This window comes from Eimeria tenella, genomic scaffold (assembly GCF_000499545.2).
Source record: "Eimeria tenella Houghton genomic scaffold, Eth_scaff111, whole genome shotgun sequence".
NCBI classification, from domain to species: Eukaryota; Apicomplexa; class Conoidasida; order Eucoccidiorida; family Eimeriidae; genus Eimeria; species Eimeria tenella.
In genome coordinates this window covers 44,357-63,656 of record NW_013541476.1, presented here as the reverse complement: position 1 = coordinate 63,656, position 19,300 = coordinate 44,357, and the positions used below count along the sequence as shown (strand labels likewise).

At 48.8% G+C, this 19,300-nt stretch overlaps 3 protein-coding genes across 3 annotated transcripts in view; 1 reads left to right on the top strand and 2 right to left on the bottom strand.

Moving 5' to 3' along the window:
- Window positions 1–1,441, bottom strand: part of ETH_00021650 (uncharacterized protein) — a gene marked incomplete at both ends in the record, with an annotated part of 6,256 nt that extends 4,815 nt beyond the window's left edge. The window contains 2 exons of the mRNA XM_013372918.1: window positions 160–324; window positions 463–1,441. Of these exons, the coding sequence (XP_013228372.1) occupies window positions 160–324; window positions 463–1,441 (1,144 nt within the window). The remainder of the gene's footprint in view (window positions 1–159; window positions 325–462) is intronic.
- Window positions 1,442–3,019: 1,578 nt separating this feature from the next.
- ETH_00021645 (GTP-binding nuclear protein ran/tc4, putative) lies at window positions 3,020–4,638 on the bottom strand (the record flags this gene model as incomplete). The annotated part of the gene is made up of 5 exons (XM_013372917.1): window positions 3,020–3,135; window positions 3,352–3,514; window positions 3,669–3,791; window positions 3,944–4,092; window positions 4,551–4,638. The coding sequence occupies 5 exons, from the start codon at window positions 4,636–4,638 to the stop codon at window positions 3,020–3,022; spliced, it is 639 nt and encodes a 212-aa protein (XP_013228371.1).
- A 5,915-nt stretch (window positions 4,639–10,553) lies between these two features.
- ETH_00021640 (XPA-binding protein, putative) lies at window positions 10,554–16,105 on the top strand (the record flags this gene model as incomplete). Its single annotated transcript, XM_013372916.1, has 11 exons — window positions 10,554–10,825; window positions 11,317–11,647; window positions 11,800–12,453; window positions 12,684–13,031; window positions 13,240–13,347; window positions 13,508–13,834; window positions 14,034–14,108; window positions 14,556–14,681; window positions 14,930–15,000; window positions 15,281–15,602; window positions 15,899–16,105. 11 exons carry the CDS (start codon window positions 10,554–10,556, stop codon window positions 16,103–16,105), a joined length of 2,841 nt encoding a protein of 946 aa, XP_013228370.1.
- Between the last annotated feature and the right edge of the window lie 3,195 nt (window positions 16,106–19,300).

The following is a 19,300-nucleotide window of genomic DNA, read 5'->3' as shown; positions in this document are numbered from 1 at the left end:
CCTGAAGCCGATAAGGCAGCACTCTCTCCTCCTGTATGTACTGTCACTGTGTTCGCGCTGCGGGCTGATCCTGCTGGAACTGCGCTACAGAAAATTATGCGAATAATGAATTTCACGTGGCCTGTGTTATGCCGTGAGCTGCATTCTCCATGGGCTTACCCCTATTGTGCCCGTTGAGGCGTCTGGTAAGCTTCTGCTGCGTGCTGATTCTGTTGGTTGTGGTTCTGCAGCTCTTCTCCAATTTATCTGCCGTCAGAAGCAGTTTGATCAGACTGTTGCGCTGCTGCCTACGAAGAAAAAGCAGGTGGCTTTGCATATTCTCCGCTGCAACACGCATACCAGCAACATCAATAGCAAAGATAGCGGTGCCCACACCTCTGCTCTGTTTACCCATGGCGCCTGTACGGCGGTCTGTTATGTATAAATACTAAACACCTGCTCGAAACGACAAAAGTAACTAACCTTCAACTAGCCGTCCCTCCCTTATCCTCCGCATTTCACGTAGCTGCTGTACACGTATTTGCTTCTGTTGCAATAGGAGTCGCAGCTTTTCCTCATGCTTCCGTGCCTCAGTTTCCTTCTCATCTCGGCCTTTGGAGCTGTTTGAACAGCGCTGCAAAAGAGGCTGTAGCTGCTCCTGCAGCTGCCGATGCTGCTGCCGCAAGAACTGCAAGCACCACATCTGCTGCTGCAAAGCTGTACTGCAGCAGAGGGAACAAACCAGCCGGAGAGGAAGTCTCCCACACAAATGGCATCGGGCAGGGGCGCACTGTGGCAGATTCCTTGGCTCTCCCTGCTGATTTTGCAAGTTCCTCTGGTGAGGGTGCTGCTGATGTTGCTTTCCCATACTAGTTCTCTGCATACGCTGTAACGTTGGAGGCAGCCGCAGCAATGACTCGGACTGTAATACACGGGAGCTTCCCGAAAATCTCTCGACATTGGGAAGCCTATGATTGCGCAGGTGTGTTCGGCTCTGTCTGCGTTGTTGTTGGTGCTCTAGTTGTTCTTGTTGCTGCTGATGCTCGTGTTGCGGAGGCCGCTGCAACTGCAGCGATTGCACCAGCTTCCGCTTTTCTGGAGTGGCGTGCACTTGCAGCGGGCACTGGCCCTGCGTGGCAGACTGCGGTACCTGCTGCAGCAAGTCAAGAGAACACGATGGAACCTGAAGAAGCAAGCAGTAAGCCTCAAGCTGTTGCTTTCGTTGCTGGTGCAGCAACAGCTGCTTCTTGTGGCGCTCTCGAACCGCCTGCTGCACTTTCAGCTGCTGCTGTAACACCAAAATTTCGTCCTGGCGCTGCTTTAAGAGGCGTGCTGCTGCTGCGTGGACAGCTTCCCCTTGTGGTGGTTGTGGTTGTTTGCTTAAGTTCTGCTGCTGAAGCCCTACATGCTTTTCTGCTGCCTTTTCTTCCCCTTGGTTCGATGTCTTCAAGTGTGTCTCCATTGCCGCTATAATGGAGCGTGCCTCAGGTGTAGCTCGGAGCGTCCTACAGTATTAAGACTAAACTCAGAGGCGGGCGAATCTAGGATCCCATTTCTGGTAGGTGCTTGACATGAAGGAGCTGTATGCTCTGAAAACCCTCCGTGTCCTGTGCGGTTGCTGTGGTCCACTGGTCGCGCAGTTCCGAGCTGCCGCTAATGTTCCTGCGTAGCGCCTTCCTTTTCTGCCGTTACAATCCTCAGCAGTACATCTTCTGAAATTTTGCATGTACGTGGTAGCTTTAATGCTCTATCTGTGCCCGCGCGCTTCAGAGCTGTCGGGCTTCATCAGTTAGCATGGAGCGAAGCACCCACGTTATGAAGCAAAACAGAAAACACGGAACCACTGAACACCATTTCGGGTACAAAATTGTTTGATACGAGAATAAGGTGAGAACAGACACGGCCTTCTTCGGCAGCACGTCCTGGGATGCAGCAAAGCGTAGGTTCATCCAAGCAATGTCCTGTCTGGAGGTGCGGTGTCCGAACCACATGTGTTCTGTTAAGCATTTTTGCCAGGTCATGATGCATATGAGCCCCCTCTAATTCATTGTGCATGCATCTCAGGAACTGTTGTGAGTGTACATTCACGTAACTGGGAATCAGGGCGCTCCCCGAGCTGGGTCAGCAGATCACGCCTTCACAGGAGTCCCACAAGCTGAGCCCACAGAAGGAGCCAGACACCTGAACTATAGAGAGAGTGAGACATAATGGCGCGTTCTCTGCATGTAACAAACATGCGTGCTTCACTCATCAAAGAACCAAACACAAAGGACAGCCGTATTGTACATTTTTGCCCTGGAGAGCCGCTGAGGTGCCTTGGGACCGGCACATGGATAGCTCTACTAGCTCTACGGCTTTTTGCTTAACACACTCCTGCGGGAAGGTTTTTCCGACCTCAAAGTAAATCATATGGGCCAACGTAGAGCGCCCAACGCGGCGGCGCCCCCCAGTCCGAACTCTGCGACGGCCTGTACCTTGCTAGCTGCACTAGTCTTCGACAAAGGAGCAGCCTCGACACTAGGCAACAGCAGCCCTGAAGCCTAAGCAACTAATGTTCAAGAAAGTTAAAGGCTGAGTTGAGTTCGCTCCGCACACCATTGCCACTGGCAGTTAGCGCCTGGGTAGGTCTGCACCGAGCCGTGAGGGGACAGCGGGCCCTCAATTGTTTCAAACACAGGCAAGGTTACGAAGGGGGTTGCGTGGCTAGTCAAAAAAGCTTTCTTATCTCTAGACGCCCCCCTAGTGGACCTAGAGGGAAATCTTTGTGGTGAGCCAAACGCGCCAGCGCACTTCCGGAAGTCTTGCCCTCCCTCATCCCATCCTGGCACTCTTTGTGGGGCCAACCGGGAGCCCTTCTGATGCCTTGCAAGTTGAAAAGCTGTAGCTGGATACCTCACTGAGGACCACGATGGGCTACCGCTATTCGCCAGTTTCTCCCTGCACTGTGTATATGAACGCGCGTGTTCAGACGAGTTGTATTTTACTCTCGAGCCAGATTCTCCCTTATTCTTCTGCTGAGTGCGCTGTTCTTCTGGGACCCTTACAGATCGTCGTCGTCGTCCTCTATAGCGGTGTTCACAGCCTCCTGCAACTCCCTCTCCGCTTGCTGCACCAGCGATGGGTCTATCATGATTTCGGGAGCCTTTGCGTGTTCCCCTGAAAAAATATCGCACTTGATTTATATACAATTCATCGATGCCACGGCTGTACCAGCAGGGCACGACACTGCACGCCCAATAGAGCGGCACACAAAAAGCTTCACTGAATCTGGTCGCAAACCCATACGTAGGCCGATGTGTTGTGCACACAATGTCACAACAGTTCCTACAACGTCTTCTCCAATGAGCCGATAAACAGCCACAGAGAACTTACCAGTAAAGGTAAGGGATGCCTGGTTTGTCAGTCGACGCGCGAGCCACAAGAACGGCTTCTCGAAATTATAGTTTGAACGCGCACTGATGTCGTAGTACTGTAAGTTTTTCTTCCGGTGGAACTGGATAACCCGAGCTTTTACCTGTCGGTCCTTCACGTCCACCTGGAGCCAAAATCCAAGCCACAGCCAATGCTCAAACTTTAATTTAAGGCTAATTACACCCTCGACATAAAAAAATAACTTAGGACTACAAACTCCCACCTGAAATGCTGCTGCGCATTCATTAAATGAGGCCAGAAGACGAATGGTAACTTGCCTTGTTTCCAACTAGGACAATGGGTATGTTTTCGCAAACCCTCACAATATCCCGGTGCCAATTTGGAATGTTCCTATAGGTGATGCGACTCGTTACGTCGAACATCATAATGGCGCACTGGCCCTGCGGAGACAGCATACTAGGACCTCACACCCTAAGCCCTGAGCTCCTCAAACGTTAAAACGGATCCACGCCAATGTGGACACATCCAGTTACACACGGCCACTTTGTACCTGCTACGATTTGTAAAAGGGGTGAGTGACCAAGTAACGCACCTTGATATAGTAGCCATCTCGGAGTCCGCCAAACTTCTCCTGGCCAGCAGTGTCCCAGACGTTGAACACAATCGGGCCGAAATTCGTTGAGAAACGCAAAGGCCGCACTTCCACGCCTAGGGTAGGGATGTACTTCTTTTCAAATTCGCCTGCGCGTACCGCCTCGACACGCGATACCATCTACTAAGCATTATCTTCCGCGCACCAACTCCCAGACACTTCAATGCCCGACACCCTTGGCAGCAGACGGGATAAGACAGGCAAGCACGATAGCGTGAAAATGCAGCAAGAGCTCCAGCTCGCTGACTCGCTCCAAACAAGTTGGCACTGCTCATCCCGCACGGGCAACATAGGCATGGGGAACAGGACCTAAGTGAGAAGCTTCAAGAGCCAATAGAGTATCCAGCAATCCTCAACTACTTAGAAACTTGCGTGTCAAACGGATGAACGAGCCAGCAACTTTATACACAACTCCAGACGCCCCACACGGCGGATACTGGTGGAGGGCTGAGGCCCATAGAGTCCAAGGAGTGCCGTGATTCAGCTCGTGTGAATAAATGAAATATGATTCGTTGGCCAATTGTACCACTAGACTCTAGGGCCTCACCCGTGAGGTGGCGCTTCACGAGAGTGGTCTTGCCTACGCCCCCATCGCCCACCAAAATTAGCTTGAATTCCGGCACCTGCTCCGTCATCTTCAGGTCTGTTGGTGGTGGATTAGGGAATTAGCAATTGGAGCGTATTCTGCCTCAGCCCTAACCTAAAAAGATCTCCAGCCTACGCTCTCACCAAACGCAAGTCGCAGCGGCTACAGCAGCCGCTGCTGTTGCTGCTGATGCAGTACGGCGCTGCTTCACGGGCTGTGGCCGCTTTGCTACTATTTGCCCTGTCGGTGTTGATTTATGCTGTGTCTCATCCTGCTCATTTGTTCTTTGAGTCTACACTTTGGGGTGTGTTTAGTGTGGAAAGTTATGCGCACTAACCCATTAGACACTTAGCACCCAATGCCATCCACTAGGTGTTGCCACAAGGGTGTCGCTGCCACCCTTGAAGGGTTGAGCAATGCTCATTGCATTGCGGCGACTGCTATATTTGTCAGATTTTTTCGCGCCGCATCAAGTAACAACTATTTGTGGTTTTTCCCTGCCGCGCCACTGCCTGGCCAACCAAGCATACAGCGTCATGGGCAACTGGGCCAGAGAAGCAGGGTGCTGTGTGTCACTTAGCAGTAGTTTCGTTCAGGTCGGAGGAAATATCATTTTAAATTGAGAATTCTGATTGTTTATTTGTCTTTTTGTTTTCATATTGCATAGGATTAGCATTTCCCGAAGCAGTAAGTTTCTTAAGGGCACCCTCATGCACGAATGGAAGAACTTCGTTTTACAGATTCGACCGAGTTGTTTGCTTTTTTTGTAGAGCTTTCATTCGTCGTTTTAGTACTTTGCTTTTCCCTAGCACCTACATAAGCTTAAGCGTTTCTTCCACCCTTCAAGTCGATGACAGTTCAAGAGTTGACCCACTGGATTGCGAACTCTGGATTGCAGACCTTATTCAGTACGACGCTTAGGCCAACCGTAGCCTTTCCGTTCTGCCGCAAAAAAATTGGATACCTTTTTTATAGTTCTTGGATCCCTATTAAGTAGTCATGATTTTAATGGTTAACAACCATTATGTGGCTCTCAAGTTCGATCATCTAGTTCTCGCTGACAGCGGCAGTATCCGTTCCATGCATCCGCAGTAAATTCTCGTGTGCCATATTTTGTTTTACCACTCTTTCAACGAAGGCACAAAGCTTATTATTTCGAGGCGTACAGGACCAGTTTAGGTTCCCCATGCTTCAACTATGCAACAAGCAAGAAACCAATCTAGGTACCGAAGTGCCCGGTGTTGCAGTTTGAAGCGAGGCGAACCTACATAGACACTTTACGCTTTGTAACCTGGTTAGTGTAGGCTTCCTCTTCAACGAAATATGCTGAATTAAGGAGAGATTGAGCCATGTATTCATAATTCTTGCGCTTGATCAGCGCAAAATCTACCTGAGATTCACCGGATGGTCCCATGGGCCGATTGGCAATATCGGATTGTAAAAATAGATTGGTGGACTCTGGTCGCTGGAGTTCATACGAGCTCGTCTAACCTGACAATCTTTTGTCCCATATCATTTTTAACGGTTATTGGAAGTCCGCCACTGACGCTCCACTGCACCTTGAGTAGCATACTTGGCTATCTGTGCTGGAAGCCAACTGAAGGTACACTTGAACCAGTCAAAGTGAGATACTCACCACCACCGCCAATGCCTCCTTAAAGTAATAGCACAGATATGCAAATTCAGTAAGCCTCAACCTGCATATCTGTGCTATTATTTGTGAAGTTGTGAAGTGGTGGACTGTCCCTGTAAATAAGCCTTCCATGCTGGCATTGCCGTAGTGCGCGCGCAATTGGTTTAGTGGAACAGAATCACTGTTGCTTAGTGTTGTTTTGAATCCAGGTGGCCTTGCCTACGTGATTTGGGTTCGCCGGAAAATTGCGAAATTTTAGTATGGCCTGTAGGGTCCCAGCATTCCTGAATCAATGATGTCTTGGCAGATAGAAACCAACAAGCCGTAATGCAAACTTTGTCTTGGGAGAAGCTTTCTAGGACGCAAACAGTGACACAGATTATTTTAGCAGTCTCTATTTGTCTACCGTGACTGGCTGCGTACTGTTTACAGCCGTTCACAGCTAATTAGGAATGTTTCAAGACCTTCCATGAAGAAACTTGATGGGAGGAGTCCAAAGTGAGGGTTTTCTCATGTTGTTAGTATGCCATTGCCTCTAGGGTGAGTAGCCTCAAATTGCATCCTCTCATATGCAATCAGAGTATCCCTGAGACAGCGAAAAATTGCGGCATATCAAGTGCACTAGCGGGAAAAAAACAAAGTTCTACAGTAGAGGGATATAAAAGCTGAGCAGCACATCGCTTGCGGAGCTGTGTGACTCTTCGGGGCTAATTACTTTGGCTCATACCTGTTGCTGCACATTAGGAACAACATTTAAATACTAATAAGCGAAAAGCATCATCCCCCTAGGCCCATTTTTCAAGGGAATCAATCATTTCTTGCTCCCTAGGTGGCTGCGTTGCACAGTGGAGTTCCACTGCCTCTTGACTGCCCTAAGCTCCAGGCCAAACTCCGGAGTATACTGCGCCTGACCAACCTGTGAGTAGATATGTTTTTATGATAGTTACTGCTGCTTGCTATTTGAATATCAATATATCTGACGTAGAGGCAATTGCTTTGCAACGTTTAGTGCTGGGCACTAGATTAGCGATGGGGGAAGAGCAATAGCCGGTAACATAGTCCCTCACCATCCACGCTTTCTCAATTTAAGTTATCTGCAGCATTTTTTCCCTTTGGTATGGCTTGGAATATGTTGCTACTGCTTCCGCACGAACCGACTTTGTCGGTTGTCCGCACCGTGGCACTGAGCCGCGTTCGTAGTGGCACTTAAGATTTTCACAACAAGCATATCTCCCGGCCGCTTAGGCGAAAGCCAAATGTGAGCAATGGCTATCTCAAACGATTGTTTTAAAACACAACTACCAACTTTAGGGGCTGGGGGCTGCCCTGAACCAGAATTAGTGGAACTTAGGCCGTGTTCGTGGAACAGAGTTGCATCCTTACAGCCGCAGCATATCCCGCATCGGACCGAATAGCCAGCCTAATTCCTCATAAAAGCCCTGATTACCATGTAGTTTCAGCGCAAAGAAGTGATGTATCACTCATTATGATGTCTCTATGTTACTTCTTTGGCGGTGAGGGATGGGTTGCTCATCATGCTGTCATGCGGTTTCGCCGTAAGATACACATATGCATTTTCCCATGAAGTTAAAGCTCTCCAAGCACCACATGTTGTGCAGCTGAAAGCCCACGTTCTTTAAGCTATCGCGAACTAGATTGCAAATGTTGAAACTATACCAAACATTCTTTACGTTGTGGTGAACTAGACCCATGTATGCCATACAGAGCCCGAAGCACTCATACTGTCCTCCGTATAAGGGGGACTGCTACTGAGGGAGGACTGCTACTTCAGCTCATTAGAGGCAGGCAGCCATTTGTCGTCCCTTCAAGCCAAAGGAAAACCTTTTTTTCTTAAAAATGGTACATTACGTGAGCTTGCCACACCAATCCTTCCTGTCCCAGCTCGCCACGCCATTTTTAACGGGAGATGCAGATCATGGTACACAAGTCTCATAATGCATCTCTCCGTAGCTTGAGACGATGCTAGGATCATGATGCGCAAAATGTGCAGCTCCACTTAAAACGTAAGTAGTGTTGTTGAATTTGTTTACTCTACAGCACCATTTCTGTTTTAAGCGGAACTGCACGCACACTAGCCAACCGTGCAATATCTAATTTGTGTCCGTTTACATGCCCTGCGCAGCAATTTCATAGCCAAGGAGCTTACAGCCACTGTCGCGTGGTTTGTTGCGTTGCGGATGCTGCTGTTTGAAACTGAGTACGGTTTCAAGTAGGTATTTTCAAGTATTTTGGGGCAACTTTTTGCTGCAAGGTGTCACTGTAGACCCCGATATATTATGTCGTGTGCCTGTGCATAATTCTCAACACATTATTATTACCTTGATGAACTCACCTGACCCAAACGTTGCTGATTTGGTAGTATCAGGAGCAGGTTGTAGCTATTCTCATAAACTGCGAGCCTCACTCATGCACAACACAAACCAAAGACCAATGCAAACTGCTTCACTCTGTAATAAATTGCTGTTCAGTACTATTTTGAAGTGCTTGCGTTTGTACACATCGCGCTATTTCAACTTTTCTGGACTCAAGTACCTCTCGCCTCTAGCCCTGGGATTAGACTAGCCGTGCGCATGTGGAATCGGCAGTGGTGGGCGTTCACGAGCAGATATCTTCGAAAACGTTGTGCGCTAACTCAAATAGGGCACCAGAGAGTCCCCAGATCCCTAAGTCGCCTCGATGAAGACACCTCAGAGAACGTACTGAGGCTTCAGTTTGCGAGCCAAGAAGCAGAATCCTGTCCACAAATGGATCAAGCCAGTGATATTTTTGACTTGAAGCGAGAGTTGGAGGAGCTGCGGTGCTTCCTTTTCCAATTGAGCGTGGAGCGACGAACTCCGGTGAAGTCATAGCCTCTGCCATTCCAAAAAGAAAAAAAGAAAAGAAACTCCCTTGGAGTAGCGGTGCTGTAGTTTACAAAGATTGGCCTGGGCTGTCACACCTGGGTAACGAGGTAGGTGCGATTCCCTCGTGCACTGAGCATACCTACACGGGCATGGAAGACTGTGTTGGAGTAAAGCGTAGCATGCTACTACGTTTCTGCATTACTAACGGCGGCGCCCTTATTCTGCTGATTGTAGATAATCGGTGACAAGGTTATAAATGGAAATATTCAGCTAACTGTACGGCGACTGTACGGAGAGGGGAAAAACGCCTGTAGCGGAGCTCGTGTGCTATTACCAAGCTAGCCTGATACTTCGCCAACTTTGTGTATTATTCCAAATCCTCTCCTACGCAACCCCTTATCTCTATTGTGATAGGCCTTGTCCCTCAACAGAGAATGCTGAGCTGTCTTCTGACTATCCGTCTGCCAAATGTGTCCGCTCCATGTGTCTGCTGCTGATGTTGTTTGCTCTCTTTAGCATTTTCAGAGTGCTGACAGCTGTTATTTTCTAGAAACAACCGAATAGCCCCCAAATTGAATGCAGCCAAGCCCAGCCAAACGGACAGATAGATACCGAACTAACTGCATAGACGCCCAAACGCCGATTGACATCCAAATCGCCAAGTAAGCACTTGAAGAAAAATATTTGTTCCTATCAATGCCCTGTTCTTGTTCCGGAATTGCCGCCGGTGTCAAACGATACCCGCCGCCGGCTCTGTCAGCCATACTGCCAGCCCCATTTCCCAAACAACATTCAAAGATCCTTAGGCCTAATCTGAACTTAGGCCTAAGTTTCTCTAGCTACTTCTCCGTGACCTAATATCTACTGCTAAAACATTAAGCATTATAACATTTCGAGGCCATCTCTGTGCAGTATTACAGTGCCACCCACTACAGGCGTGCCAAATCGGGCTACCGTGCGGCTTAACACTTCAACGGCAAGCCTGCCCTGGCCAGCGCCTCTAAAGACTTTATAGCTACTCCTTTTATTATTTTGTAAAGACGCGACCAAAGGAAAGATAACACGTAAGACTCTGGGGGGACGCAGAGAAGAAAGTAACTTGTCCACTGCAGCAGGAAGGGGCTACTCCGCATGCATGCAGGGAAGATTCCGCATTCTCATGAGACGGAGATATGGATGCGCCGTGTTGATATGTGTGGCATTTCACCATCGGCCAGTGGCGTGCTGGGAACAGTCCAATCAAGACCAGGCGTTTCTGTTTTTGTCTTACTGCCTCTAGACCCCAATTAGTCGGATTTGGGGGAGTAGGGACAGAGAGGCCAAAATTCCTCCCCACCTATTAGAATTTTTAATGCTCACCTATCACTTTTATAGCTTGGCAAACGTGCTCTTCAAGCTTTTCCAGCGTATACAGAGGGCCCTTTAGGTGCTTCCTATGCTCATTCAACAACCAGGGAGTAGAGTACAATGGCCGTAGCAGGCAATGCAGAACAGGCAAGGGAAGAGAAACCGGCACAACATTCTTCCTCAGAAGGTCCGACTTCAGCAAAGAAGGAAGGCGGAGAAGACGAGTTCGAGGTCTCAGCAAGAGCAGCAGCAGCAGCAGCGCTGGAGCTTGATGAACTGGTCGGGGGAGATGCCGACATTGCCTACGAGCAAGAGCTTAGGAGGGATCCTTATCAGGTCAAGGTTTGGCTTGCCTATCTCAAGAGCAGGGCCAAGGCTAAGCCGGCCATTCGGTGAGTTGCTTCGCCGTCATGCGTACTTCACAGTCATGACTGTATATGAAGTTATTCAATTATTTATTTGTTTTATTTAAATATTTAGATTTTTAATTTATTTTATTTTGTTGTTTCACCTATTTTATTTTATGTTTTCATTTAGTTTAATTGTTTAGTTAATTTTAATTATTCAATTATTTATTTGATTTTACTATTTGATTATTTTATTTGTTTCATTCATTTCAGTTTAATTAGTAAATTTTGTATACTTGCCCGGGTTTCTTCTATATATACATTGATTGGGGCAACATGCTTTTTGTTTCTTCACTATTGGGCCTCACCAGCTCCACCAGACACCGTTCTCTATGCCGATCGCTTTGTGACACATCCCAGATTTTTTCATATGTTTTCCTCTCTGTATGCCCGCATAGCAGTCTTCAACTTCAGCCACAGATTTTTCTAGAAACTGCCCTGCTGAGCTAATATCTTGATGTGCCTATTTCTTGCAGGTTTGTAATATACGAACGAGCCGTTCGTTCCCTGCCGGGTAGCTATAAGCTATGGCGATTGTACCTCTTGGAGCGTGTAGCTTTGTGCGAGCGTACGGCAGGGCCCCCTTCCGGTCCAGAAGCAGCGCCGTTGTACTCTGCGACAAATTCAGCCTTTGAGAGGTGTCTTGTGCACCTGTCCCGCATGCCCGAAATATGGCGGATGAATCTGAAATTCCTGCAACAGCAGCAGCTCCTTACGCGTGTCCGTAGAACCTTCGACGCGGCACTCAGAGCTCTTGCTGTTACTCAACATGAACTGCTTTGGCCTGAGATGATGGACTATGTCAAGGTACGCAAATATTCTGTTTGGCAATTATTATGTGTTTCACTGATGTGGTTGTCGTTATTTCTGTCTAGAAACGGCAGTTATAGCACACTTTGTCCATTCGTGAGGACTTGGGGCTGAGGGGTTTAGTCGTTTCCACGGTCGTATCTGCACAGAGCTGTGGCGTCCCTGAGACAGCTGTATGCCTCTACCGCCGGTGGATAATGATAGAGCCAGAGAGGACAGATGAATTCGCGCTGTACTTGAGCAGTATTGGGCGCTATGACGAGGCGGCAAGCCACTTAGCTGCCGTGGCAAGCGACTCAACGATCACCACTGCATCGGGACGGACCCGCCACGAACTCTGGTTGGAGCTGTGCAAGCTGGTGGCAGCTCACCCGGAGTCCATACACTCAATGAGGGTTGAAGACATACTAAGAAGCGGCATAGCGCGATTTTCGGATGCTGTTGCGTCTTTGTGGTGTTCGCTTGCTTCTCACTATGTGAGAATGGGGTTGCTAGCGAAGGCTAGAGACATATACGAAGAAGCTGTCAGTTCAGTTTCCACCATTCGCGACTTGGCCGTTGTATACGAAGCATACGCAGCATTTGAGGAGGCGGTTGTCGCACAGCTTCTGCAGGAGCAGCAGCAAGCTTCCCCGGAGGCGGCGGCAGCCGCGGCAAAGGATATTGACTTCGCAATTGCACGCCTCGAACGACTGACTGAAAGGCGCCCTCTGTTGATTTCATCTTGCAAGCTGCGCCAGAACCCCCACAACGTCCATGAGTGGCTAGCTAGGGCAGAGCTGGTGCAAGACGATAACAAGAAAGTAACATTGCATACCGCTGCAATATGCCGCTGTTGCTTCGACGCAGTTGCTGCATTTGCTGTTGCTAAGACGATTATGGTTTTTAGTGTAACTACTGCATCATAGCTGTCACGTGGTATTTAAAACTTCTCAGGAGTCACGTTATGATGTCAATATCGCATGCTTGCAGCACACCCACCCAGAGCAAGAGTGGGCGAGGTTTATGAGGTTTTTGATGACTGCTGTTTCAGGTGGTGGAAACATTTACGGAAGCCGTGGCAACAGTGAAAGCGGACCAGGCTGTGGGTCGTTTGGGTGTGCTCTGGATCGCCTTTGCGCGCTTCTATGAGGCCCACGGTGACCTCGAAAACGCGGCGAAAGTGTTCGAGCGGGCTGTGCAAGCAACTTACCGCACCATTGACGACTTAGCGTCTGTTTGGTGTGAAGCTGTAGAGATGCACTTGAGGCATGGACTGTTTAAAGAGGCCTTGAGGCTAGTCCGGCTAGCCATCAGCAGTTCCAGAAAGGGACAGGATACGAAAGGCGCTCAAGGCCGCCTCTTCAGATCGGTCAAGCTCTGGTCTCTTGCAGCGGATGTAGTAGGCGCTTTTAGTTTCGTGTAGAATTTGGCACAGTGTCACTGAACACCACGTTGTCGCTCACTAGGCAGGTTGCAAGCCCGTGAAGCAATGGAGCTTTGTGAAGACTGTAGTTGAAAAAGCATGCTGCTAATCTTTGCTTTGGATGCACTGGGAGTAACCAGATTGATTTTCGGTTGTGTCTCTGGCTTGCTGTGTAATGCCGCAGGAGGAAATGTTTGGATCTATCGAGACAGTGCGGGCTTGCTACGATAAGATGTTTCAGCTGAAAGTAATAACACCGCAGCTTGTTATAAACTACGCTCATTACCTTGAGGTAGGGCGCCACGTTTGTCTGCTAGAGAATCCACTCCGCCAATACGTGAATGCCGCCAATACGTGAATGAGCCACTCCGCCATGATGCTCGAATTAGTGGCATTTAATATTTTCCTTTAAGAAACCATTTCACTGTGTTCCAGTATGTTGCTTTTTACAGGAGCGGCGCTACTATGAAGAGTCTTTTCGTGTTTATGAGCGGGGGGTGGCCGCTTTTCACTGGCCACATGTTAATGCGATATGGTTGATGTATTTGACGAAGTTCGTGTCGCGATATCGTAGTACCAAGTTGGAACGAGCCAGAGAGCTGTTCCAACAGGCTACGGCAGAGGTGCCGCCCAAGTACGCAAAGAATCTGTTTCTGCTTTATGCGAAGCTGGAGGAAACTTACGGGCTTGCAAAACACGCTTTGGCGATCTACAGCGCAGCTACCAAGGCAGTTTTACCTGAAGATAAGCTGGACATGTTCTGCGTTTACATTGCACGGGTGAGCACCACATTATTTTTCGTGCATATTACTTTATGTAGCTACCAACGTAGCATCTCCATGCTAACGCGAATAAATGGTTTAACGTGGATTTTGCTGAGCTTCACTAAAGAATGGGGAATTTCCCGGTGTTAAGGTTCTGCAACTTCACAATGGTGTCTTTGAAGCTGGTGGTGTTATTCTGTTGCTATCTCTGTAGACGAGTGAGCTATTTGGAGTAGCACGGACGCGAAAGATTTTCGAGGAGGCCATAGAGACACTCCCGTCAAACGACGTGAGGCACTGAAATGCAGCTAGCAGACACTCCACACATGAAGCCAGTCACAATCGAGTGACTATTGCGGCCACTGCTAAGTTAATGCTGTGAATAGTCTCTAGAAAATCTTTTCTTCTGCTATGACGTTTAGCTGTGCTTGTATTGCATGTACCCTGTGGGAACTGAAAGTGCGGTGCTTGATATGCGGCTCGTCTGTGCACGAGGGTGCACAAAGGGGATTGAGTCGTATCCATACTGCGTGCATGCTTGGACTGCCGTGGTGTACAAAGGTAGTTATCATCGTGGGTAAGTCTTTTGGTACTCTTGGAGCTACAACCAAAGCGTGTGAAAGATCACATGTGGTGACCTTATTCTACCAGTACATGCATTCTACTTTTTTCCTCCTTGCTTATCTTCACGCGTGGCAGTTCCGCGTCCCCTCTTTTCTCGTCATCTATTCTGCAGGTGAGGAATGTTTGCATGCGCTATGCGGCCGTGGAGAAGTCACTAGGCGAGATCGACAGGGCCCGCGCCATCTTTCAACACGCGGCCCATCTTTGCGACCCTAGCAGAGACCAGGAGTTCTGGGACGTAAGTCTCTCCTAAACCACTATGCTGCAACTTTCATCTTCTTGATGGTGCCTTCGCCAAACAAGTTTTCTTAGCGGGCAGAAGGCATGACGGGTCACTGTACAGGCTGGCCTTGGCTCGTCATTCTTTAGGCGATAGTGCTCCCACGGACAGCTGGGCGGCTGCAGCTCTCGACTTTAGCCTTCTGTTTGATGCCTGGTCTAATACATTGTGAAAAGCTCTGTTTATACGCTCTCACTGAACTGCAGGCTTGGCGTGAATTGGAAGTTGCCTATGGCAATGAAGACACGTTCAAAGACATGCTTCGGATCAAACGAAGGTAAGCACGTGCTAGTCACATGTATTTTGAGTTGTAGGCTGCACGACGCATTCGCAGCAAAGGTAAGCATTTTTTAGGCACATATATTTCGAATTATAGGCGGCACAGTGCATTCATAGGCCCATGGAAGCGCTGCATTTTAGTAGAGATGTATTTAGGAGTAGTGTGGGCAAATGCATGCTGGACCAGTTTCTATAGGCAACGATTTCAGCATACTTTTGCCCTGCACGCAATAATGCCGACCGGCCTGTGTCTACTCAATGCGCATGTGTGTGCACAGCGTCATTGCACAGTACAGCCAAGTACACCACAATGTCGCCGAGCTTACTGCCTCAGAGGTGCCGAAGCCGTTACCTGCGGACCCTGTCAAGGAAGCTGCTGCTCAACTGGCGAAGGAAGATGAAGAGAGGCAGCAGGTACTACGGAGGGAGGAGGCACTGCAGGAACAGCTGCGTTTCCAGCAGAAACAACAAGCGGAAATGCAGGAACTAGAACAAGCTGAGGCCGAGTTCCAGGAATTGCAGAGGAGTCGGAGGCAGGCCGCCACCTTGGCATCGCTTCAGGCCGATGCTCCATTGTTCGTCAGCGCGAGTACCTTTGAGGTAATCTGTCTAATCAGCAACTTGGTATTGATTTTGCGTGCATTTGCATGACATGTACGACGCAACCTGGATTTCGGAGTGCATTGCATATAGAATGCAAGTTCCATAAGCCAGTTACTTACGGTGGCGGCTTTTTGCGGAACGGACTATTATGTGCAGAGCAAGCTGTGGGAATTTGTTGTATATTTTCGCTTGGGAAGCCGTTTACATAAGCCTCTTATTTCATGCTTCAGAGTGCATTAGTGAAGGTAACCAGTGATGCTCAGGGAATTCGATATTTTCTCAATTCTTTGCAGGGAGCACATCTGGGCTACGCATTTAAGCATGGCCCACAGGGCTTGGGGTATTATCTGGATGAAGGGCAGGTGGGCAAGGGTTTCATAGAAGCCCGAGAGAGGTCACTCCTGGAAAGAAGCTGGCCAGGAGGTAGCGGCAGCAGCGAGAATGCACCACCTGGGTTGCGACGCCAAGATGAGGAAATGGAAATTGATATTAATGATTAGGTGGAATAGGGAGGAAGGAAGTGCATGCAACACTGTTCTTCTGGAGCTTGGACTTTGGAACGAAGCGCCAGGCACCATTGCGGTTACCTTCGCATATGCTTGGGAAGATTTTGAGGGGGACTTTGAAGAGGGTGTACACTTCCTGAGGGAAACAGAACTTCCTCACTATGAGGATGTAGGTGGAGGCAGAGACTTCCGAAAATGCTGTGGGCGGAAGGACAATTCATTGTATTTACCTTGGCTCTGAAAACCAACGCCAACCGAACTGTGTTCGAATACTAAAACACACGAGTTGCGGCATCTAGGCAATGCTGTGTGACCCTTCAGCCCCTCAACCGTGTTTTTCTTATCAAAGAAGGCTTTGTACCTTTTTATATGAATCTAGACTTACCTTTTACCTTTATATGAAAGCTGGAACTGTAAAGCAGAATAACGCAGCTTAGCGCGGAACATCGCAGTAAGTGCCGCGGTAGACTGTGCCCGTGGCTTTTGTCGTAACCTTGGGTTCGATATGCGAGCTGCTACAGAGCATACCTCATAGTTCTTTGGCTACTGTGCGGAGTTTGCTTTTGGGTCACTACATTAGCAGCCTCACGAGGTGCATCATTCTTAGGTAGACGCTTTTGGGTCTCTTGCCACTCTCCGCCCGCTCTGTGAGCTTCTCCTGGTCCAGCCACAGCTTCATTCTCTGGCTGACAGTTGTTTTATTGTCGAGGTCACGCGAGGCAAGCCTGTCAACCTTTTCAAATACCCATCCCAGGATAACAAAGGAGCATCAGATCACAAACACTGCAGTCACTGCCGTCTAAACGTGTTGCTTGGAATAGCCTTTTGCGGGTCACTGCAGAGCTCTGCATTGACCCACTCTTTCTGGCCGGCACACGCCGCACCCTCCTCATCGGCCAAACGACCTGCAGGGTTTTCATCCCTCACGTAAGTAATTAAAGGCCTCTGCGCTAATTCGGAGATATCTACCTAAGCTGAACTCTCGCTTCAGCAATGAGATAGCAATGACATTTTTTCTTTCTACAAACAGGAGCTTGGTGCTCCTCCTCGCTGTGTATAGCCCCCAATTGGCGCCATAAAGTATCGCGCCGCCTGTCGAACTAACGCGTGCGAGCCCCTTAAACCAAGTTTATCTGTCTACCCTCACCCACAGCAAGCCAGACGGCGCAGCGTCTTCAATGATAAACTGAACAGGCGTTTGAACCGTGGAAGGCTTCATCACGTCCAATGAAAAATTGAAAAGTGCAACGTCCGATGCTCTACAGCTTTATTCTCTAGGGTCATTGTTGCATATCAAGCAACGACGTCGGAGAAAACATCAGCCACAGGTTAAGCATGCTAATGCGCCTGCCCTACGTGCAGTGATGCGTTCATGAGACCAGGCGCTAACGCCAACTCGGTGCAGGTGATTGCACGGTCAACACGCACTGGTGTGCTTGCAGCCGCTGTAAATTGCCTCAGTTGGATTCCCTTGGTGCATGTGTACTTTGCGTAATATCACAGGAATGCCTACTTTGCAGATTACAAGCAGCATCAGGCCCAAAACATATGCTGTAACACTGATGCGGCACAAAAACCTACAACTTACTAATTAGCCCTCACAACAAACACCAACAGGCACGCGAAAAGGCTAAGGCTAGCCTACCCAAAGAGGCGCTTTTGGCGCTGGTGCGCGCAGTGCACAATGGCTGGTAGTTCATGGTGCACACAGCTTGAGATGGCGGTAGCTCTTCTACTCACTCCGCGGAGGACACCCAAAACAGCGAACGCCCCCAGTAGTATGCCCGCTGCCTATGCTAATGACAAAGCATTATCTGCAAATCTGCTTTTCGAAAGTTTAAGAAGAACGAAACTTAAGCCTGCCGTAAATACCCTAGATGCCCACCCTTAATGTGTTGTTCCAACAGACAATCTGTTAAAATAAGCATCTGCAGCGCCTACAACTAGACTTGCTTTCTGCGATTGTACCGCTCATTCTGTGGATAAATTAGTACGGGGCTACTGTGCTGCCACCAGGCCACGCAGCCAACCTGCGTGGCACTTGCAGTGCGTACTTGACCTGCTTTCTGCGACTTCGTCGACCACTCTACGAATAAATGAGTGCAGCGTTAACGTGCCGCCTTCAGGCCAGACGACTCACGTGCCTACACACCTAAAAATCTTTGGGAACAGCTGAGGGATGCCATGAGCTTAGTTGTCCTGAACACGGATGCCCGCTGCATCAGCAGCATGCCTGCCTTGTCAGCTTGCTTCATGGGATTCGCCCATTCGGCTGAATAATTTGTGCCATTTGTTTGCTGCTAAGAGTGCTTTCACAAAGCAGGGAGGCGGAGCTTGGCCTGGCTCAGTTTTCAAAAGGGCAAATCCCCGAATTACACAATGCCCTACGTTTTGCCAGTGTCGGATTTTTGTGGTGATCATTTACGGTGAAGCAACTTTTTATCAAGGCTTTTTCACTTCCTAGTGTAGAGTACAAAAGCTGCAGATTTCTTGCGGATGCGCTTAGTATTTTCGGTTAGTCTGATCGTGGAATTCCACGCACACAGCAGCCGGTGATGCTTGGCCTGCTACAGCACACCCTTCACCTACCTAAACCGCCTTATTTTCTGCGTGACCGTTGCAAAAGGCGTATACTAACCTCAAACAGTGTGTCACGTGATTGCAAATGACCGCATATTGTTGCAACGCTCTGCACACATGTGCTCACTTGCTACTCCATGAGGTAAGTCGCGTCGTGAGACGAACGACGCGCACTGAACCAAGGGTTCTAACTGCTAAGGCGCTCTCATCTGCGCTGTACATATACGGTGTAAAATTGCACTCCGCCATTTACTAAATGGCTGCTTCATTATGAGTGTACGGTGATGCTTATTCCATTCAAATCAATTGTTTCCGCGCCAAAGTCCCCACATTTCAAACTTCTCGTGATTTATTGATGTGATACGGACAACACTCCGGTGTATTCTTCCTCTGTTGTAGCTTAAACACAAACTCCTGCTATTCCCTGGTGGTTGAGTCACAACAGCTTCCTTCAGTCTGGCAATTCACGTACTTCAGGACATTGGGTACCAGCCTTGAGTCCCAAGACATCGTGGCGGCTGCGCATCCGGCGCGAAGAAGCCATTAAATAACTGCCTACAGGGATTGCTAAGTACATACGTAAATCACTATAGCTTCTACATAGGACAG